Raw genomic sequence first — 23,063 nt, forward strand, 5'->3', positions numbered from 1 at the left:
CTCCACTCCCGGGCCGGGCCCCCCTCATGCCAGTTGGCAGCCATCCTGAGGCCCCCCGGGGCGCAGCGTCTCCAGGAAGGCGTCAGGCGTGCGGCACCGTTCGCAGCGTTCCGGACCCGCAGAGGGTCGGCTCTCGTGGACTGGCGGGTGGGGATCAGCTCTGATAGGGAGAGTGAGGGAAAGCCCCGGGGGGCAGAGGGGACTCTTGTCCAGGCGGGGGCCCACCCACCGCACGGCCGAGGGAGCGATACTGAGCTTCATGGATGTTCCGTGGAGCAGAGCGGCTGCCGACGGAGTGGAGAGACTCGCCGGGAGCGCCGAGAGCCGGGGAGCCTTGTCGGCAAAGGAGTAACTGATGAAATGGCTGCAGTCGAATCAAGGAGGGAAGTGGGAGAGACTCGGAGTCGAGGAGAAGGGATGCAGGGCTGTGATTGCCGTAGGAAGAGACGCGGAGGGCCCGAAATAGGGCACGTGGGAAGGACGCGGAAAGGAAGGAGGCATTTGCTGTTGTTTCCAAGGCAGGACCGCAGAAATGGTGACCCTCGGGGTGTGAGGGAGTGAGGAGCTGGTCTTCTGAAAGTTCTCACTGGAATATTGGGGAAACGTAGAACTCAACGACAGAAAGACACGCAGCCCGACTAAGTACAGGCACAGAAGTCACAGATGGCCAACAGGCACCTGAAAAGATGTTCAGTGCCATTGCATTAGGAGATGCAAATTGAGGCAACGAGGTACCACCTCACACCCACTAGGATGGCTCTAATGTTTCTTTTTCTAAAGAGGATAATAAGTGTGATGACGTGGAGAAATTGGAACCTTTGTACATTGTTGGCAGAAATGCAAACCAGTTCAGCCTCTGTGGAGAACAAGTTGGCAATTCCTCAAGAATTTAAACAGAGAATTGCCGTGTGATCCAGTTCTGCTCCTAGGTATATACCCCAAAGCACTGAAAACAGGGACTCGAGTATATGTATATGCATGTCCCTAGAGATGATGGTTATGCAATATTGTGATTGTATTGAATGCCACCGAAATGGTCGCTTGAAAATAGTTACTTTTCAGGGCACCTGGGTGGCTCGGGCAGTTAAGCGCCTCACTCCTGATTTCGGTGCAGGTCACGACCTCACGGTTCTCAAGATCGAGCCCCGTGTCGGGCTCTGTTCTGAACATGGAGCCTGCTTGGGATTCTCTCTCTCTCTGTCCCTCTCCTGCTCACACTGTCTCTGTCTCTCTCAAAATAAATTAATAAGCTGAAAAGAAAAAAAGGAAAAACGTTAGTTTTCTGTTATGTGAACTTCCCCTCAAGGATGTCAGAACCCCAGGAAGTAGTGCAGCGGGTGCATATGTGTGGAGGACCTCAGGCATTTGGGACCAGCGGACGGCTAATGTGCGGACAGGGTTTCGAGCATCGCCAGCACTCAGGCTCACACTGTTTCCTTCAGGGACATCTGAAGTATTAGGTTACAGAAGTGGCTCGGATATTCTGTAACTGTGCTTCCGGGCAATGTCTGGTGAGGGTGATGATGCTGTTTGGGTCTGGTGGCTACATGGTAAGATGATCAGGTTGCTTTGTGACAGGTTAAATTACCATAGTGGAAAGATGCTATGAAATAGATCAACATGGGCCCTGAGAGTTCTCCTCATTCCTGCCTCCGTCAACATTTTTATTAGCGATTTAAAGACATAGAACGCCTACTCATCAGATTTGCAAAATACCCAAAGCTCGATGAATAGTGAGTGTGTTGAATGACAGTCAAAAACATTTGCTCTTTAGAGCTGCCCAAAATCTACTTTTCCTTCCCTTTGGTGACGGTGTCTGGATTTCCATTTTTGTCTTCCTTTCCTGGTGATACAGCCTGTGCGTTTCTGAATGAGGGGAGCCCAGTGTCAAGTCTCACGTATTCCCTGATTGACTTATGTTGATCTTCACATCTCACCGCCCTGGCCTTCGCAGTTGGTTCAGATCCGTGACTCGGTATAGGTCCGAAAGACAGAAGAGACGTTTGGGGACCTCGGAGAAAGAGGATTCTGTGGGCTTCAGAGAGCACGGTGTCTTTTCCTTTTCCTTCTCTTCACTTTTCCTGTTAGTGAGAGTGTCCTTGTGTCGCAGGCTACATGCTCTGTTTTCCTGCTCTGTGTCAGCAAGGGGGAGTGGGGCCCCTAGAAGCTGCTTGCTGGCAGCCACCTTGTAACCATGAGGAGAACCGGGCTTAGGACGAAACCAACGTAAAGAAGGCAGAATGGGGAGGTGGCAGTAAGCAAGTTTTTGGTGACCTTGTTCAGCCACTTGATTTTCACCTAAAGCACCACTGGACCGCGGTTAAAGTGAGCCAGCAGTTCCCATTAGCGTCCACACCAGTTCGAGTCTAATTTTCCAGGATCTTCAGCCAACAGTGTCCTGACCAACATGATAAATCAATGTCTGAGGATCTCCCCAGACTGCATTCACTAGATCGATTATTGGGTAAATTTTTACATTGCAATTTGGCGAGAACGAATGGTGGGCTTTTTTTCACTTGGCTCCAGAAAACTTATTGCACAAGTATTTCTAGCAACACGTATGGCGAAGAGCCGGGAGTTTTGTTGACGGTGAGCTCTGTGTGATGTGCAGTCAGGACGATCCGATTCTAATTCCGTACGCTTTGTGCCTGGCACCTCTGTGACCTCGACAGATGAGAGATTGTGAGTTCTCCGGCCCAGCACTTGGCTCCGAGTGGGTGCTGATACAGCCCAGCACCGGCAGAGTGGTACGTTCAGCTTCCAGAAACAAAAAGCCAGACAGACTCTACGTAGCTCAGCCCATAAGGAAATGAGAGACCCGGGGTGGTGCAGCGCCCACAGACTCTGCCCATTTCTCCCCGGCTCCCCTGGGTCCGCCCTCCTCGGACCAGCCCGAGCTCAGCATTCCCAGCCTCCCCGCAAGTTACAACTCGTTCTGACGGGACCAGCTTAGGTCACTCCCCAGCCCTGCGGCCGGGCCCCTGGCATGCATCGGTTGCCCTGACCCCGGTCACCCCCTGCCACCCCCAGGCCCGAGGCTGTGGTCCGCTTCCCTGACCCCATATGCGTTCCACAAGGGAGACGGGGAGCCTGGGGGAGGGAGAGAAAGAGCGAATGCCACAGAGGCCACCAACAAGAATTGACGCGAATGGGATCCTCCCGAAAGCTGACGCAGGTTAAGACTGTGCTCAGGCAGGTGTCCTCGCCTGAGAGAAGAGGCCGTCGCCTTCCCGGTCAGACCCACCTTGGACTTGCGTTCCGCAACATTGATCCGCCGAGGCCCTTTCCAAAGAGTGCCCACAGGTCCGGGGGACGTTTGGAACATGCCACGTGAGGGGGGTGGGGTGCCGGTCAGAGGAGGCTTCGTGGCACCATAACTGGAGGGTCAGTGTCTTCTGGAAGCACCGGCACTTACTGCGTCTTGTACCAAGTCCTCCCCTGCACTCCCCGTAGTCCTCACGGCGGCCCTTTGAGCGAGGCGCCCACCTGCCAGGCAGCTCCTGTCTTCATTTGGGAGCTGGGGAGACCGAGGCGCAGGGAGGCTGAAGGCACGGGAGGGGGGCAGCACAGCCAGGGTTGCGCCACGCGTTTCCATCTCAGGTCTCCCTTGACAACTCCCTAGGGAGAGCGTCTTGGAAACGCTGATGCCTCGGTGTCCCCGGGACCAGTCACCGGACTCTCTGGGTGGGGGCCTTACGCTTGGAAAGGCTGCGGCGATTGTGATGCGCTGCGGGGGTTGAGGACGGCTGGCCCGGGTGTGAGCGCCAAGCCACGGGCCCCGCTGTGGCTGCCTTCAGAGCCCAGTGAGAAGAGTTCAGGGGCCCCGGGATGGGGTTACCAAGCCACAGAGACGCGCCAGGACCGTGCCCAACTGCGGAGGGCAGGACCCAACCAAGGGCGTTCAGTTTTTTTTAAGAAAATTAACACAACGCTGTTGACACAGAGCCCACAGGCCCACCTCCTGCACACCTGTGCCTCTCCCACTTCACAGGCACACAGGTCCCCGGGGAGCAGGCCTGGGCCCGGCCCGAGGTGTCCCGCGCTCCAATCAGCGCCAGGCGGCGCCGCGGCTGCTGCGGGTTCACGAACCGTCCTCTGATGAGCGAGGCTTATGCTGCCTCAGTCTCCCCCCTCAGGGGGAGGCTAAGCTGAGGGCAAGGGGTCCACACGTGCCTGGGGGGCTTCTCTCTCATGGGGGTCTTCAGAGAGGCACTCGGGGCTGCTCTCAGGAGCGGGGCCAGCCTCCGGCACGGAGGGCCGAGAGTCCCCTGACGCTGAGCGTCGCTGAGCGTGGTCCCCCGCCGGGAGCCCTGCCCGCGCCCTCCTTCTGGGCTGGAACTCGGGGATCAGCACAAGCAGCGGGAACATCTGGCGGATGCCGCCGCGGCCCGAATGCGCCGCACCTGCAGGTGCGACGTGCTGGGTCCCGAGCAGGCCCGTCCGCAGCCCCGCGGGATTCCCGGCCCCAGAGGCGTCACAGCCCCAGCTCGCGCCTCTGCTGCTCTCTGTCGCTGTGACAGTTCATGGCATCCAGAGCCTGTAGCTTTCCTCGGGGGCAGCCGGACGGCCCTGCCTCCCTCCACATCCCACCACGGAGTGATTACGGCGCTAGATTACCTTGTCAGCCCTGCTTACCGCAGGCACGCTGCCGGGCCCCGGCCTTGTCCACCTCACGCGGCTTCAGTCTGGGTGAAATGCCGTCTGTATTTAGCAGCCACGTAAATCTCTTTGCTTCCCCTCCTCCTTCGACATCTCCTGCCCGGCCTCAGCCTGGTTCCAAGCTTTCCCACCCAGGCCCTGGATGCTTAACCCTCCGCACACCGAAGGTATTTTAAAAAACATCTTGTTCTCGTATGACTTTCCTTTTTTTTTAATGTTTATTCATTTTCACCAGAGAGACAGAACACGAGCGGGGGACGGGCAGGGACCGGGAGGGAGATACAATCCGAAGCAGCTCCAGGCTCTGAGCTGTCAGCACAGAGCCCGACGCGGGGCTCGAACTCATGACCTGAGCTGAAGTCGGACGCTTCCCCAACTGAGCCACCCAGGCGCCCCCACTTATGGCTTTGAACGGAGCCTTGATCTTTTTGCCTTTAACTGTTTCTTGTACTTTCGCCTGCAGTTTTTCCTGAATGATCCCACTCCCCTGAATCCAGTCTTCCCGGCCCCTCACACACTCTAACGTGGGGTCTTCCCTGCAGACTCTCGGACAGGAGCTGACCCCACACCTCTGACTGGCCCTTTCTGTGGCCTGTCACTCAGCTGTTATGTGGGGCGCCGTGCAGCACGTCAGCGCTGCACAGTCGTGGCAGATTCCTGTGGAGCTGTGGCCCTTGACACAACAGGGCGTGGCTTCGGGACTGTCGCTGCCATCGAGATGGGAGCGGATCCCAGGGGGGCTGGGCCAGGCCTGGAGGCCCTCCAGGGAGAGGGCTGTGACCACCGCAGGCCAGAGGGGATGAGGACAGAGCTGAGGGGGCCCTGGGCCACAGCACCTGGTGTGTGTGTTCCGGGCAGCAGGCGGCCTTTGTCCTTCCCAGCCTGGGTCACCCAGTAAATGACCCAGGACTCCAGAGGGGTAGGTCTTCTCCGCCACCCCCCCCCCCCCCCCCCACCNCTCTTGGAGAAGAGGACCTATCAAATAGAGAAAACGGATAGATGCCAGAGGAGAGGGGAGGACATCACGAACTACAAACTTCCAGTTATGAAGTAAGTCATGAGGACGTAGTGTACAGCATATCGAATACGGGCAGTAGTGTCATAACAGCTCTGTGTGGTGGCACACGGTAACTGGAAGTCTCATGGTGAGCATCTCACAGTCCATTCAAATGTCCCGTCACCGTGTTCTATACCTGAAACCCATGTAATATTGCAGCTCTAGACTTTGAGGGAAACTTTTTTAAACAGAGAGAAGTTCTCCGGTCAAGATCAGCACTCATCAGAGGTCTGGTGGCTAATGTTTAGTATTCAGTGTAAATCAAAATTCTGAAAAACCTGTGCCGTTATTGCTAATTAATGCAGCTTTATGTTTATCTCATGCTTTACTGTGTGTGTGTGTGTGTGTGTGGCGTGTACATATATATGTGTAGGTGCCCAAGGCTCTGTTTCTTCGCCCCCTTGTAAGGAGAGCTTGGTAAGTCCCACCCCCAGTCACACACACACAGCAATGCACGCACACCTACCCCAGAAACGACTAAAATGCCAGGAGGGGAAGAGGCATGGCCCCGAAACCCAGCTCCGAGCCTTAGGCTCTTCTTATGGCAGAGCAGAAAGTGACAGGGATCCTTTCCCTCTGACTTTTCACAAATGCAGATACTTCCAGGAGGGTCTCACCTACACAGCCCCTGTCACAACACCTTAATTAGCAGTTCACACTTTTGCAAGGCTCAGATAGCAGCCAACCCCGTGCGTCAGGCGAGACGCCATGGAGATGTCCAGGGAACGAGGGGTGCCTGGAAGGGCAGGATGGATGTCCGTGGCGGAGGAGGGGAGGGGCACAGGTGGGGAGCGACACGACAGGGCGTGGCTTCAGGGCTGTGATGAGAGCAGATCCCAGGGGGCTGGGCCAGGCCTGGCGGCCGCCAGGGAGAAGGTCATTGGCCGCCTCAGGCCAGAGGGGATCGGGAAGACAGAGTTTGGGGATCGGCGAGGCCCAGAGCAAGAGGAATGACAAGACCCTTGTTCATTCTCGAAGTGCGGATCAGTGAAGTCCAAAAGCTGACCGCAGGCTTCTCTGGGTCCCTGTCCAAGTTGGGGACGCAGGCATGTCAGCGGAGGACTGCAGTGCACTGTGGGAAACGCCGCCGCAGCGCGTGGGACAGAGCGCCGAGAAGGGAAACATCAGTGTGGCCCGGGAGGTGGGAGAGGAATGACATCGGCCAGCGGAGGGCACGTTGTGGGGTCTCAGAGCCCGAATCAGACTTTCTCAGGTGGGCAGGGAGGAATCGGCAGAAGAAAGAACACAGAGAACACGACGGAGGCTTGGAAGATGGGGAGTCCTTGCCGACGAAGGGCAGAGCCCACCGGGGGCCGTGCCAAGGTCATTCATTAGGGAGGGTCAGAGGCCATTGTGCAGACAGTGGGGGGCGTAGTGACTGACTGCTCCCACGGCGGCATGGGAGTGAGCTGGAAGGGGGGCCGGTGTGGTGTGCGCGTGCCGCACGCCCTCCTCGGGTAATAGGGACACACGGAAGCAGTGACGGTGGGGGGAAAGGAAGGGCCCCGAGAGGCCCGAGGAGGCAGAGGTACCGCATCTGGTTGCCACTCGATCTGAGGACCCCGGGAGGGTGGAAGCAGCGACCCTTGGCGGGTCCCCATTCCAGGCGCTGGGCGGGCAGGGGTGGCGGGCAGTGCGGGAGGTGTGGGGGGCGGACGGAACGAGGGAATGCGAGAGGAGGTTCGAGGAGGAGGAGAGCCCGGGACGCAGACTGCCAGGCAGAAGGAGAGAGGACGTGAGCCTGGGGTCGTATCGCTGACGGAAGCCGGGGCCGAGGGGAGTGCGGGCGCCAGCTGAGGCTCAGGAACGGGCTCTGCGGCCAAGCTGCGGGACTCCGGGCTTAGATGAGCCTGGCTGCTGTCCTGAGCCCCTTACTCCTGTCCCCACGGCCTCCAGGGCCCCTCCGCAGGTTGTCTCTGGAAGGTTCCCGGCTCTGCGGAGCCGACCCTGAGGGGCGAGGCTGGTCCTCCAGCACCGATGTGGGGTCGCGGTCTGTCACACCCTCGGGAAATGATCCACTGGGGTCACTGCAGGGGCCTCCAGGTGGCCTGGCCGCTTCCACTCTCTCTTCCCAGTAGCCTCTTTGTAACACAGCAGCCGGTGATCCTTCCAGAGTGGAAATCAGATCGTATCAGCCCCTGATCAGACCCTCCAGTGGCTTCCTGCCAGCCCGCCTGCCTTTTCTCTGCATCTGTTCTCGTCTTGAACGTCTTCCAGCCGCGCGCCCCTCGTTGCCCAAGAACCCGTCAAGGGCATTTCTGCCGTCGGTCCTTCCCCGGAATCCCGGAATCCTGTTTTCGCTGCTCACGTCCACCCCAAGCCACCCGGCTGAGAGGCCCGGGTCCACCTCTTCCAAGTAGCCCCCACCCCATCTCGTTGCTCCTCATCCCCTTAACCTGCTGTGTCTCTCGATGGCACTTCTGAGTTGTTTTCTTGTTCTTCCGTTTCCAGATTGTTAGCTCTGTGAAGGCAAGGCTTTCACGTCCCGTTTGCTGCTGTGCCTCTGACTGCACGGCAGGCATGGTGAACAGTAGGCACGCAGTAAATACTGCTGGGATGAATGGAGGAAACAAACGAGCCCTGACACCCTGGGTGGCCTCGTACCCATTGTTCACCGCACCCTCAGGGCACCCCTGAAAGATGGGTCTGCATTCTCCCCATGGGACCCGGAGGGAACAGGCACAGGGAGAGGGCACCGTCTTCCCACGCCACCGTGGACCCTGGAGCCCGGGAGCCCGGCGGGATGGTGGGCTCTACTCTGGGGGTGAAGGGTCATGGGCATGGCCAGAGGCGTGCTTGCCACTAGGGGAGTGTGCCAGTTGGTGCCTGGCAGCAGCTTCTCGGGCCTCTGAAGTTGAGACACAGTCGCTTGCCCACAGTAGGATTCAAGGTAAGGAATTCAGTCAGCAATTCGAGATAAGGTCGGGACAGCTGTTACGGAGAATTACGAGTTGTGTGGAAAGCTCAGCTGCGGTTCGAGCTCTAGGTTTGTGGCTCTTCTGGAGGTTGGACGGAAGATCCCAGGCAGAGCTGTCCTGGGGCATGGGGGGGTGGGGGTCCCAGGTGGGGCTGTCCTGGGATATGGGGTGGGGGTCCCAGGTGGGGCTGTCTGGGGGTGCAGGAGTATCCCAGTTAGGGCCGTCCTGGGGGCGGGAGGCCTTGGGTGTGGCCTGACCGTAGGTGGCAGTGACAGATGGTGGGCCTAGGAGTGAGGAGACCGTGGAAGGGAGCCGCTCCAGCACTGAGAGAGCCCAGATGGACATTGCTGAGCGCGAGCAGCGGAGGGAAAGACTGTCGTCTGTGGACCCCCGTCCAGGGTAGGTGCCAGAGCAGGTCTGGAAAGAGGGGTCCTTTCTCCACATGCACCCAGGAGGAGGGAGGGGGACAAGGGTGTCGTCGTGTGACTTCATAAATTGCCCAGAACCAGCTGTTTAGCCACAGAACAAAACTGAATTTCCGTTCCTTTACCAGTTTTGTTGCTGATCACACATCCTGAGATTTAGAAATTTTTGTGTTGACTCTTTGGACTCTTTACAGAAGATTCACATGCATTTCGTCTTTGTGGTTTTTATTCTTTTCAAGTCAGAGATTCTTCAGATGCTGAATACATTAAGTTTTTTCACTCCCCTTAAAATGTAGCGTTCCTGTGAGCATCGAGAAGGTTGGTAATTAGGCGGGTGATTTCCGCGTCTCCCCAGTGACCGGCTCTCCGCCACTTCGACAGCGCCTCACGATGGGGCTCTCCCGTCCTCGCTCCGAGTCCTCTCAGCGTCTGGGATTGTTCTGAGCCTTCAGCTCTGGGCCCTTCCACAGCCTGCACGGATTTTGCTGGCCATCTTCCCCTGCTCTGGGCAGCCAGGACCCTAGGCTTCTCATTGTTCTACCTGTAACCACACATTGGCTTTGAATCCTGCATGTATGGCCTTTGGCTTGTTAAATTTCTTCCAGGGGGGNCCTGCCTCTTTCCCTTGAAGTTCTGGCCCCCAGTGTGGGATCCTTTGCCTTTCTGAGCCCCGTGTCCTCTTGTGGCAGAAGACTGGACGCTCTTGAAGCACTGCTCTGGGCAAGAAGGGGCCGGCCTATCTGGGAGTCCCTGCTACAGCGCCTGGCCTGAGTGCTCCTGGTGAATCTGTGGGTGATGGGTCCCCATCGGATGGTGTGGGGGCTCTCCTTGGTGCCCGCAGGGCGCCTGGCACAGAGCCCAGCTTGGCAGACTTTTTCGATCGACCAACAAACGACCACATCCCGCTTGTGTTTTTACTTCTTCTCCAGCAGTACCGACCTCTCCCTCTGTTTATGCACCAAATCTTTATTGAGGGCTTACCAGGTACCAGGCATGGTTCGAGGCCCTGGGGGATAGATTAGCGAGCAAAACAGGCAAAAACCCCTCCGTTCATGGACGCCACGCCCTCACTCTTTCACTATTTCCAGATCTCTCATCCAGCTGTCTTTGCTGGTTCATACGCGTTTGGCTGTTAAGTTCTCAAAATATTTATTGAGCGTTCAGTGTGTGCCAGGCAGTGTTCTGAGCGTTTTACAGGCATTATCCCGTTGGCATCCCTGCCAGCTCCCGCACCAGCATACGCAGGAGGCCCTGCCACCGCTCTCCTGTTACAGAAGGGAGGCGGAGGGGGCAGGCCGGAGGGCAGGTGCCGGCCCGTGCCAGACCGCTCTGGGGGCTGCCTTCTGACCGCAGGGCCCGCACCCATCCCACCTGCCCCAGATGCCTTACTTGATCCTGGGATGGTCCCTGGGCCTTTCTTCAGTCTTTCCTGTCGGACAGAAATGCCTCATGGGCACTCTCCCCTGACACCCTGCAGAGGCCCACGCGCACAGTAGGCATGTCTACACGGCCCCAGGGGAGGGGGGTTCAAGCCCAGGAGCCACTCCCCTGCCAACCATCACATTGACCTCTGTTGTCTTCTCTTCCAGGACCACTACCCCTCTCTCCACTGCTAGCGGGTTAGCGCAGGCCCTCCCCCGCCCCCCCGCCACACCCTGCCCTGCTCTGGTCCCTCACGGCCCCTCAGCGGGGGCAGCAGGACCGCCTCTGTGGCCCTCACCATGTTTCCTCGCCGTCCCCCTCTGGACCCTCTCACTGTGTCTCCCTCACCGTCACGCTCTCTTTTGATCTCGCAAACCCAGGCCCTTGGAGAAATCAGACAGTATGAAATATGAAAACTGCCTGGGAAGTAATTGAAGGAACGCCGTGACTTCTGAAACCCGTAGAGATAACACTCACACCTTCTTACTCACGTTATTTAATTTTTAATGGCAGATTGAATTAATGGAGATCAGGTCTTCCGGTTTTAGATGTGCATTCTCAGCAGCTGGAGGAGGTGGGGAGGGGCAGCTGTTTATCGGGCTGGGCAAGAGATTCCAGAATCGGGAATCTAACTCGGAGGAGAAGTCATCCGGAAGTAGTGGCTCACGATCTCCAGGTGCTCACTGACTGTGGGGAGCCAGTGCAGCGCACTGGGGGCCTCTCCCCGCGGCCTAGGGAAGGGTGACACCACTCCTCAGGGCACAGCACTGCCTCCAGACCCCTGCCGGCACCGCACTCCCCCGTCCACACAGCCGCCAGTGTTCTCTCCGAAACACACACCTCGCCTGGCTCTCCCGCACGTGAAAGTAGAGCCCGTGGGCTGAGGTCCAGGCTCCCAGGCTGCAGTGGAGACGCCTCCCCGCCCCCGATGCCCAGGTCCCGGGCTGTCTTGTCTCCCCCTGGTCCAAGTAGAGCATCCACCCTGTGGTGCCCCTCCCTCTCCCTTGTTTACACGACCCACCCGCATCATTGACCCATTTCTGTTCATCGTGTAAGACTCACTTCGGTCAAAATGGATGTACCCTCAGGCCCAAGAGTTTGACTTGTGGAACGCACTCCTCAGATGTGCTCCTCTCGCGCAGAGGTAAAGGCGCCATGATAGTGGGACCCGCCGTGGGGTGCCGTTGGGCGGGTGGAAGGAGGAGCGGGCGGTGGGCGCGCACGGGCAGACCGCGTTCGGACGCTGTGAGTGATGGGGAGCGCCGGGGCCGCGCTGGCCAAGCGGCTTGCTGGTCGCTGCCCTCCTCCCCCCTGCCCTTTGTGCTTTTTTTTTTTTAATATTTTTATTTATTTCTAGGATAGAGAGAGACAGCGTGAACAGGGGAGGGTCAGAGAGAGAGGGAGATACAGACTTTGAAACAGGCTCCAGGCTCTGAGCTGGCAGTCAGCACAGAGCCCGACGCGGGGCTCGAACCCACGAACCGTGAGATCATGACCTAAGCGAAAGTCGGACGCTTAACCGACTAAGCCACCCAGGCGCCCCAACCCTTTGTGCTTTTTGCCTTTTTCAAAAACACCATTTGATATAAAAAGAGTTTTCTAGGCCTCGATTCAGGTGCCAGCTCCCAAAAGTCAGGCAGATGGTGTCCACCAGGTGCCCGTTCCGGTGCCCCCATGGCACCGGGGACGGTTGGCGAGCAGCCTGCTGTGATCTGGTCACGGCGCTGTCAGGAACCCGGGAGGCCGTGAGGGGGCGAGCTTGCCTTGGAAACCTATGGCACCTGGCGGGAGGTGGTGTGCGCTTGGGTGGCCCCCAAGCGAAGCCGCCCCTCAACAGGGGAAGGGTCCAGGCATCCACAGGGTGCACTGCAGCAGCCTTGGGGGGCCTGGCGGATGCCGGGCGCAGGCGCAGCCTTCCCGAGGCATCAGGTGGGCAGCACAGGGGACGCACGGTGGCACATGGTCCCAGCGCTTGCTCAGGCGGGTGACGGGGCAGAGGTGGCGGGGAGGGCGGTGCCCCAGGGGGGGTTCCTCTGAGTCACGCTGGGAGACGATAGAGGAAGCTGCAGCGGGGTGGTCACAACCGCTTCTGGTCTGCGGGCACTTCCTGTGACAAATCTCGCCGACCACACGTTCAGCCTGCGCTCGCAGACGCCGTGGCTGCTTGCTGAGCTCGCCCTGGCCGGCCGTGTGCAGGGAGATGCGGAGCCGGCACAGCGGTGCCAGGCTCCTGCCAGCCTGTCTGGGCCGCGGGGACTCCCTTGGAAAGGCCGCTGGCAGGCCCCGGGCCTAGACGACAGCGGCCTGACACGTGACCCAGGAGGAGAGGCCTGAGCCCGGAGGCTTTCTCGGGGCAGAGAACCAGCCCAAGCGGGTGGAGAGCTCTGTGAGGCCCGTGCTGGCCTCAGAAAGTTCAGTGGTGCTGTGACAGTGGCCGCAGTGCACAGGGTGGGCACTGTGAGCCCGGCACCGCCCCACATGGTCCCGGCCCCCCTGTGATGGAGGGGGAGCCCCGTCTTAACACCAGGAAGTGACTCACCCACAGAGCACAGCATGTGCCAAAGCGAAAATTAAAATGTGGGCGTGCGGCCCCGTGGTCTTCCGTGAGGGCCCAGGAACGGAAGGTCCACGTTGAATGTAGATGCTCCCTGTCGAGGGCGGCGCGGAGGAGCATCTGCGTGGAGCCGGACGCAGGGCCTGAGAGGACTTGTGTTCGCGTCNCCCCCCAGCACCTTCCACGGTGGCCGCACATCAGACCAGTTGAGGCAGAGTTGTAATCTCTGGAACCTCAGGGCTCCGGGAAGAAAACATGGGGCAGCTCGGGACCAGTGCAGACCCGCGGGCGGGGAGGCGGGGCCGGGGAGCCCACACACGTGCCGAGCCCACTGTGTGCCTGAGCGGTCACATTCCCCGTCTGCCGTGCCTTGGGGCCACCGGGGAGGGGCACGGACACCTCCTTAGTTCAGAGCCGAGCACCTGCCCAGGCTCACTTAGCAGCCCAGCAGTGGGCTCACCCCAGCGCAGCCCCAGGCAGAATTCCTTTCCCTGGGTTCCNTTGACTTTTCCCAGGGACAGGTACCAGGATGGGGGTGAGGGCCGGGTTCCCACCCAAACTCCGCCTTCAGTGCCCTGTAGGCTCCTAGGAGCGTTGCTTTCCAGCCCTGCCAGGGTTACCTTCTCTGCAGACGGATGACGGGGTGCCTCGGGGGTAGGGTGCGTCCCCCGCACGGCTCTGATCTGAGCACCTGTCGTCTTTTCCATTCTGTCCAAGGAGCGACTGGTTCCTCTGGGGCCAGGCTATCTCTGTGCATGGTGGAGTGGGGGAGAGCCAGGCTCGGCGTCGGACGGTCCCGCGCAGGGGCGTGGCTCTGTGACTTCAGGGTCCCTTTACCTGCCTCTCGAGCTTCTGGTAAGGATTAGCCCATGCCTCTGGGAGGCACCTGAAGCCCGAAGCTTCCATTCACCCATCTGTGGAGTGGGGATAACCAGCCCTCGCACCCGGGTCCTATGGAAACTCTGGCCCAGGCCTGCAGATGGGAGGCAGGCCTCACACGGCATCCGTGCTGCCTCCTCACCCTCACTGCGGACGTGTGAGCGCCAGCCTGTCGTGGGCGGCCTCCTGGGGTGTCCCCCTCCAGACCGCCTGCGGCTAAGAGTCCGTTCACTATGAGCCTCAAGGCTCTCCGGCTCGAGCGTGGTGGCTGGTGGCGCCTAGTGGGGCCAGTGTGTTTGCGGCAGCCTCTTCTGGAAGCAAGTGGTGCATGCTGGGATCTGAGCCGCTGAGACATAGAGACATGGGAATAACCGACCCGGAGTCGTGCTGTGACGGCCCCGGGTCTTCCTCTCAGCGGGGTCATGCCGCCAGCCGGACCGGCCTCTGCACCAGCCTGCTTCTGCATGGCACACTTCCGGGGCAACCTCAAAGGATGGAGGGCTAACCAGCAGGCCAGGGAGCGTGGTGGCCACGGCGGGCAGTGGAGCCCGCGCCCCGCTGGTCGTCAGACGCCGGGGCCCCAGCCCGGGCACACCTGCTTGCTGTGCAGCTGCGGGCAAGTACCTTCACCTCCAGACAGCAGAGGCCACCTATGAAACGGGGCTTGGATGTGAACAAATCTCAGTAAACCTTTTCTTTAGTGAATATTTTAGGCTGCGCAGCCCCTGCAGTCACTATTTCAGCTACTCAGCTCTGCTGCTGCACTGCGAAGGCAGCCACGGAGGATGTGTACCCAGATCAGGAGTGTGGCTGTGTCCCGATAGAGCTCTACTTGCCCAATCAGGTGGCAGGCCAGGTGTGCTCACGGGCGATGGCTTGCCGACCCCCAAGCCGGGGGATCCACCGGCCCTTCCAGGCTTTGCTGCTCTGGGATTCTGTGGCCGTGGTTGGCCTGCCGTGGCGGGGGCCGGACCTAAGCCGCGGATCAGTCATGAACCTGCTTTGATGCTGGCCCCGAAATTAGCATCTGTCGATGTTCAGCGCGGCGTCTCCCGTGGGAGCCAGAGGGAGGTTTCAGTCTTTGGTAATCAGTTCTGTTCTTCTCCTTGCAGAATGCGGACATGTATCAGCTGTCTTCACAGCAGTTCCACGAGGCAGCTTCAAAAATGGAGGGCGCCATAAAGTAAGACCCTGTTTATTACTTTCCGTGAACTCAGCCTCACCAACACGGGGCTTCGAACTGGCTGCCGCCTGCTTGGTTCCAAATCTCCGTAACACGGACAGCCGTGTGCCCCGCGCTCCCTGCTCATCTGGCTGTGAGGCAGCCACTGGTCATCAGCATTGGCCAGCTGACCCCTGACTCCTCCCCGGCTCCCTGGCAGCGGGAATGGGGCTGCGGCCAGCTGGCAGACTTGTCTCAGACGCCGAGGACTGCAGGCCCTGCCACAGGCTGGCCGTCAGGCTCTCGAGGGGGTCGGGGAAGGGGTGTTGCTGTGCGGCCCCCACTTGTGGAGGTGGTTTTCAGAGCAGCCTGTTCACTGAGGGCGCCTGCGGGCGCCTGGTCCCCAGCCATGCACCTCTGGCATGCTGACGTGCTCAGGGGGCTCCCTTTTCGTTCCCGGGAGGACTCGGGGACAGTGCTGGCTGGCTCGGGTCACACAGCGCCAAGCCCCAGCGTCATTCCCCTGTCTGTCATGCTCCTGCGCCATGAGGGAGGCGTCGGGGCCAGAACGTTAGGGATGGAGGCGCGTGCAGTGTGTCCATTACAGGTGCCCCTGCTTCAGGGTGAGGTCACGGGAGGGTTGCTGTGGAAGGGAGAGCCCAGACTCGAGCCGTGGGTCCATTGTGCGAAGGTGATTTCTGGGGACCAGGCCGACTCCCTCCTCCTCCCTCGAGGAAGGGCCTTTCCCTCCCAGGCTTAAAGCAGCGTGTTCCCCAGGCAAACGGGTCACAGTGCCGCTTGGCGAGGGGTGGGGTGTGGCACCAAAGAGGAACCATCGGGGGAGGTTTGGATGACGAGGAGGTGTCAAAGCGCTTATAAATACAGCTGCTGACACAAAGCATGCTAGGAACCAGGAAGGAGCAGTGGGGACGGATAGACTCAGGACAGATGTAGGGTACAGCGTGGGGCCCCCATAGCTAGGGGGACACAGTGCTGGATCCGCATGGGGCCCCGGAGGCCAGGGGACGCAGTGCCGGAGCCGCGTGGGACCCCGGAGACCAGGGGACGCAGTGCCGGAAGTGACCACAGATAGCTTTTGGAAACAGCATATAGTTATCTTGGGATTTCAAGTCCTAGAGCAGTGATAGGGGACTCGAAGGAAGAACGTTCCAGTAGGCAGGTAGAGACTGGAAAGGTCTTCCACCTGCCTATTGGGATCCCACAGGGGGTTCTGGGTGGAAGCAAGTGCCCTGAGCTGCACAGACCCCTAGGAATGGAATGTTCCAGCTGCCCTCTCAGACTCGCGCCCGGCTGGCTCATCCCAGGGCCGAGAAAGACTCAGAATCGCGGTCAGTGAGAGGGAGACGTTGGGAAGCAGTCACACCCCGGAGCCTGTGGGCTGAAAGCCACCCCAGTAATGTGATCCCGGAAATGGGCAAAGCCGCGGCGCAGCCCCTTGCCCAGGCCCACCCCCTGGGATGCCCTGGGAGCCATGATGCCGGATCCTTAGCCCTCCCTCGTTCCCCCCACCCTGGAGCAGCCCGCCGAGGGAGGACGCTCAGGGGAGAAGCCAGACAGCTTCGCTGTGAGGGACGTGCCGTTCTGTCGCCCGCCGCAGGGCCCACCGTCCTGAGAGCCGGCCTCCTGGGCCCCGGTGCCCCTGATTGCTGCCCCGACGGGCCGTCCTCTCCTTTCTCAGCCTCATGTCTTCCCTGCGAGTATCGTCTTGGTCTGCGCAACGTGAAAGGCTTTCCAAAGGTGTACAGCGTCCCCTGAACATCAGTGCTGGTTCCCGCGCGAAGTAAATGAGAGGCGCCCTGCAGGGCCCTCGACCGAATCCTCTCGCTTACCATTGTCGTAGCTTCGCAGCAGCAGAAGTGAGGCTGAAGGGGGGAATAAGCCCCTTCCCTGGCCCTGATTCCGCTCCAGGTTGGGGTCGGTCGTGGCTTCGATTGTCTTTCGAGGGGCCCCCCATGTGAGGGGGGTTTGGCGGCGGAGCTGGAGCCCGCCCTTGCCCTGCCTCTTCCTGGCCGCCCCCATGACCCTGGGCATGATGCTCTCCCATGCAGAAGAGACGATACCCCCCCCCCCGAGCTTTGCGTGAGGAGGCACACGGGAAATTGCGGTGGCGGCGGGACACCGTTGCCAACAGTGGCCGTCCCGCGAGTCACTCGCAGCACCTAGCTCGGAACCGCGTGGCACAGGTTTCACAAATACATCGAGTTACCTAAAAAAAGGTTGTTTTCTTTTCCCAAACAGAGCAAACAGGAAGCAGCATAGAGTTAGAAGTCATTTTACTTAAACATTGGGCTAGAGGGCCGAATCCTCAATGGGGAGATTTCTTGGATTCGCAAATGATTGTAAATTGCATCGTAAATGCCACAGAAATAAATGCCAAGTGCTGACAGCAGTGACAGTCCTCTTCCAAGACAGCGAGCGTCTTTGAACAACTTGGAGTAAATGGACTGGTTACTTAGGTGGCTAATTAGATGTCCGTGTATTCATTTATTCATTTAACATACATGTATAGAGTGCCTACTGTTTGCCAAGTACCATGCGAGGCACTGGTGATAAAACGATAAACAAGACAGCTTTGGTTTCTGTCAGTAAGGAGCTTAGAGCCTTTGGGGAATGACAGACGATATTTTTAAATTAATTGCACAAAAAGCAATTGCCCAAACAATGATTGATTCTAGTAATGAGCCATGAAAGACAATCTTTGAATTAAAAAGCATGTGTCTGAGGACCCTAACACAGACTTCATATGGCTGGGAAGTCTTTTCAGAGAAGTGACTTTTAAAGGGACTCCTGCACTATGAGAGGGCTTTGGCCAGAGAAAGGAAGGGGAAAAACAATACTTCAGACAGAAGGCTTGGCGTGTGCAAAGGCCCCGGGGTAGAAAGTAATTTAGCATATTCAACGAATTGAAAGGCCAGTGTGAGTAGAGAGGAATGAATGAGAAGAGACAGACTAGAATGAACTCTAAGCAGTCAGGAGAGGCCAGACCACACAGGACTTTGTAACCTGTTAGAGATTTCACTTGTATCCTAAAAGCAATGAAGCGCCGGGTCAGCTTTCTTTCTCTGTGAATCTGTTCACTTAAGGTTTTGACTTCTCTATAGTTACACCCTGAAGTTTTGATATAGTGCATTGTCCTTATTCAGTTCAAAAACTTTCTAAGTTTTATTCTAATTTCTTCTTCAACTCATGGGTTATTTCAAAAGGTATTGCTTAATTTTCAGATATTCGGTAGTCTTCTAGTTACGTTTTCCCCCCAAAACCCTTTTATTTATTAAGGAATCTCTACCCCCACCTGGGGCTCAAACTGACGATTCCGAAATCAAGCGTCATATGTTGTACCAACTGAGCCAGCCAGGTAGGTGCCCCTCTCGTTATTTTCTTAATAATTGATTTTCAGGTTAATTCTATGGGCACAGAACATGCTGTAAATCCTCTAAAATTTTTGGACCTTGCTTTGTGACCATGTACATGATCTATTTTTGGAAGCCTTCTGTGTACATTTGAAAAGAATGTGTGTTCCCCCAATGAGTGTAGTAGTCTGTGTTTGTCAGGTTAAGTTAGGCAGTCGTGTTCAGGTTTTCTGTATCGTTACCGATTTATGGATTTATGGTTTCTTTCTGAGATCCCGTTCCTTCTAAATACAAAACTTCTATAGTATTTCTTCTTGTATAGTATGGCTGATTATAAATTCTCTATTTTTGATTGGAAATATATTTCAGTTTAAAGAATATAGCAATCCTTTCTTGTGGCCCGTCAAATTATCTTTACATTCTGATTGGATACCTGTTTTTTCCTGGAGAAGTCAGCTATTGATATGCTCATTACCTCTTTTTTTCCTCAACTTTTAGCTTTCCTTTGTCTTTAGTTTTTTAGCAACTTGACTATCATGTGCCTAAGGAGTCAATTTTCTTGCTTTTTTCCTGCTTGGGGTTCATGTGTTGGGGTTTCATGTCCTTTGGTTTTAGAAATTTCTCAGCCATTATCTCTTCAAACAAGACTCTGCCCTGTTTTATCTTTCCTCCTTTCTGGAATGTAAGTTACATGTTTGTTTGTTTTTTCTGTTTTTCATCAATTTTGTAAAATGTTCATGTTGTCACCTGAGTTTTTTTCTGTTGATCTGTCACTTCACTAATTTTTTTAATGTGTCAAGTCTCTTTTACACCTGTTTATTGAATTCTGAATTTCGATTAATGCATTTTTTTCAATTCTAGAAGTTCAAATAGATTTTTTTTTTTCCCAGTCTCTGATGAGATTCTGGGTTTTGCCGTCTGTTTTCTTGAACCTATTAGATGTAGTTATTTTGAAGTCACCTGAGGGTCTGTTTCTGTTGCCTTTTTTAAAAACGTTCTTGGTCCTATTTGTTTGTGTGCCTGGTAATTCTTGATCGAATGCCAGGCATTGTGCCGGGGCTACAGAGGCTCTGGAGTGTATCGTCACTGGCGGCCACCTGAGGGACCGGGCTGACCCGAGGCTTGCCGCAGTTTTGGTGAAGCTCAGGCTACTTCTGATGTACCTTCTTCCTAGGGCATGGCTTCCCAGGGCTCTGCTTCACCTCCTTTGTTGGTGAGCTCTGAGCCTCTCTTTGTGCTCCCTCAGCTCTGTGAGACTTCTGAAGTTTCCACTTTGCCTTTTAGTAGCTTTTACTTGGCTCCTTAGCCTCTTGCCTTTGAGAAGCTCAAGAATGTGACAAATGTCTTAAAAGAGGAAAATCACCATGTTGGTTCACTGTAGGTTAGCTCCCTTCGCTGGTCCCTCGAGGCCTAGCTGCCTTGGCAGCCTTGAACTCCAAGGGAATGTTGTCTGTCTACAGTCCCGTGAGGTTGCCAGAAGCTGGCTTCTCTGCACTTTAGCTGAAGCTGTTTGCCCAACTTTCAGCCTCTCTTCCTGCACCAAGAATTGCCAAGAACTCAGTGGGGACCAGTGACTCCAGGAACGAGCGCTTGCCTCTCTGCAGTTCCCGCCCCTTCGTGATCTTGGCCCTCACCGCTTTCTTTGTCTTGCTCCTCGGATGCCTTAAACAGATTTTTTTTTTATTTTGGAGAGTGTGTGCGAGCAGGGGAGAGGGACAGAGGGAGAGAGGCGGAGTGGGGGCAGGGGAGAGCGAGCCTCTTAAGCAGGCTCCGTGCTCAGTGTAGAGCCTGCCACGGGGCTCGATCTCACACCCCGATATCCTGACCTGAGCCAAAATCAATTGTTGGATGCTCAACTGACTGAGCCACCCAGGCGCCCCTTAACGGGTTTTATTTAATTTCAGTTTTTAAAATTTCTCCCTCAGAGTGGAGCGTAGCTCTTCCCCAAGCTCCTCCACTATAGACGGGAGCACACATCCTGACGTAACTCTTGAGGGATGATTTGTTTGCCAGCGGCCACGCCAGCTCGAGGAAACAGTCACAAAGCAAAGTCAACCCAGCAGTGGTTAGAGCATCAGGCACCCAGGGCACGGGTGGCCCTCCCCACTTGCCTCGGGCCCGCCAGACTGCCCTGCGCCCGCTCGGCCTGCCGTATGCCTCCGAAGGTGCCTGTCAGAGCGTCCGTGCAGAGCAGTGTCGTTGGCCAGGCCGGTGCTCACGGTCTGGACACTCTTGGTCTGGAAGATGCTATCGTTGGGATAGAAATAAGTACCCAAAGTGTGTTTACATGCAAACACACACACACAGGCACACGCGCACGCCCCTCTACCTCACACCAGCACCGCGGGCAGAACTGTTTGTATCCTCTGAAGGACGAGATGAAGACCCCAGGGGACATCTTGCATTTATTGTGTCACATCTACTTTTTATGACAGCCTTCAGTCCCCTTCCCGTGGGATTCCTTCAGAGCCTGTCTCGACGGCTCCCTGTCAGGAAACGGGTACCGTCCCCCGCTGGCCTCACAGAGGGCCCCCTCTCAAAGAGTCAGGACAATTGAGTTAAAGGAAGAAGGTTATTAACTGTTTCCGGAAACTGAGTCATTGTGCTGTAAGGACTTTGATCCCGAGAGGTCTGATTAATGTGGACATGGGGACGCGGAGACTTGCTGGGGCCCAGCAAGGGAGGGCTCCCCCTCACCTGGAAGTCAGGGCTTATCAGATAGCCTGTGGGGGAGGGGTTGGGCTCACCTGAGCTGGTATATCCTCAGGTGCTCTACTTAGTGACCTAATGACAGATCGATTACCTATTAAAACAACAGTTACTTATTTGAACCCCAAATGAGATCGAATTCTATCTTAATTCATCTCGATAATGTTCACATCAGGCTGATCTCAAAAGCTGTGTGTCTCTCACTTCTCTTACCTAGCATAACTTTTTGAAAGGAGCATTTTCCGTTCAGAACTTTACATGTGGTACGTGGTTTACCCTGGGGCACGTGGCTCTTTGAGAGGCTAAGGAATCAACAGGCAGTTAGTTGTTCATTTAACAGATCAAAGTTCAGTTACTACATTTCTTTAAAAACCTGCACGCAGCTACTCAGCTGCGCACTTACACAGCCCCCGGGGTCTGCTCCTCACAAGTTCTTACGGCAGATGCCATTCTTGCCCCAAGCTGCGGTTCTGGAAACTGAGTCAGCTTACCTCTCAGGCCCAGTGTGCCGGTCAGTAAAGCAGGGAAATTGATGGTGCCTGTTTGTCAACAGACTGTGAGGCTGCACAGAAGTGCCCAAGGACTCCCAGCCAGTGGTGCCAGAGCGGGATTTGATGCGGGCCCCTATGAGTCTAGCTCTTTTCTACTCTCCAGAGGTACTTCCTTCTCAGGAATTTGCAGGACAAGGGGATTAGCTGCTTGCTGATTATGCTTGCTGATTAGCTGATTCACTGACTTCCCCCAGGGCTGGTGCTGTAAATTCCTCTGTGAGAGAGAGAGAGAGAGAGAGAGAGAGAGAGAGAGAGAGAGAGAGAGAGAGTGTGTGTGTGTGTGTGTGTGTGTGTGTGTCCCTCCCTCCCCTGGGCTCTTTGCAGGCACTTGCTCCCATTCCAGCGTCGGTCAGAGTTCTGCCTCCTTTGAAGCAAGAGAAAGATGCCTGCGGAGGCAATTCCTCAACAGGGGTGGTGCTGCATATGGCCAATGCCCTGGGCTGGTTCTGGAAGCGTGGGTGGGCCACCTTCAGAGAGCCTCAGTGGAGAGCCTCAGTGGCTTCCCCCCGGAGCTTCCTGCCTGCGCCCCACCCTTACCCCTGGCAGACGTCACCAGAGGATTCCGGCAGCCCCTCCCTGAGCCGAGTTCAAGACTGGCCGCAGGTATCACCTCTTCCGGATTGGCGTTCACGGTGAACCTCTTTGCCACCCTGGGATCCGGTGACTTCGGAAGACTGAGTTTCCCAGTGAGAGACTGCTGGCTCCTGATTTCAGAAGGCAGAATCTAGGGAGTTATCCTTATAGACCCTCTTTCCTGTTTAGAGTGCCCCCTCTTTTCTCCTTGCAGATGATGCTCACTTTTCAAAATATCCCCCATAAGCAACTCTTCTGTTTATGGTGTACTTCCCCCAGAGGTTCATCCAGAATCGTACTTTTCTCCGCATCCCCAGCACCCGGCCCAGGACTGAATTGTGATAGACACTCACCAAGCACGTGTGGGGCCGGAGGAAGAGCTGGTGCCTACAGGATAGACTTGGGGGCTGGGATTTAAATCACATAGTTGGCTGTCTAAGCACCTTCTCTGCGGAGGCTTCTTCCGTGTGCCGCAGGGCCCCGTGTGGGGGTGAGGGTGTGGGGGGCCCGCCTAGGGCAGGGCTTGAGGTCACAGGGGTGAGTGCTTTCCCAGCCACGCTGCCCGGTGTGTGGGCTGCATCAGATGACGTCAGTGCTCTGAGACACGTGTCCCTGGCTGCTGAAGGTTGTTTTGAGGGCATCGTGAGACAATTTGTTGAGCACATAATAAGCACTCAATAAACAGTAGGTATTACTGGATAGAAACTCACATTTCAGTGAGAGAGAGACTGGAGTGCAGCAGCCAATGGGGGTGCAGCCCCTCGGCACAGGGGCGACCAGCGG

General features: G+C 56.7%; 1 protein-coding gene across 2 annotated transcripts in view; it reads left to right on the top strand.

The window, feature by feature from the left end:
- The window catches only part of CHCHD6 (coiled-coil-helix-coiled-coil-helix domain containing 6), a 221,492-nt gene that overhangs the window by 169,670 nt on the left and 28,759 nt on the right, over window positions 1-23,063 (top strand). For both annotated transcript variants that reach the window (XM_077780877.1, XM_077780878.1), the window contains one exon: window positions 15,027-15,097. In XM_077780877.1, coding sequence (XP_077637003.1) covers window positions 15,027-15,097 — 71 coding nt within the window. The remainder of the gene's footprint in view (window positions 1-15,026; window positions 15,098-23,063) is intronic.

The sequence above is a fragment of the Crocuta crocuta genome, unplaced genomic scaffold (genome assembly GCF_008692635.1).
Source record: "Crocuta crocuta isolate KB4526 unplaced genomic scaffold, BGI_CrCroc_1.0 scaffold299, whole genome shotgun sequence".
NCBI lineage: Eukaryota > Metazoa > Chordata > Mammalia > Carnivora > Hyaenidae > Crocuta > Crocuta crocuta.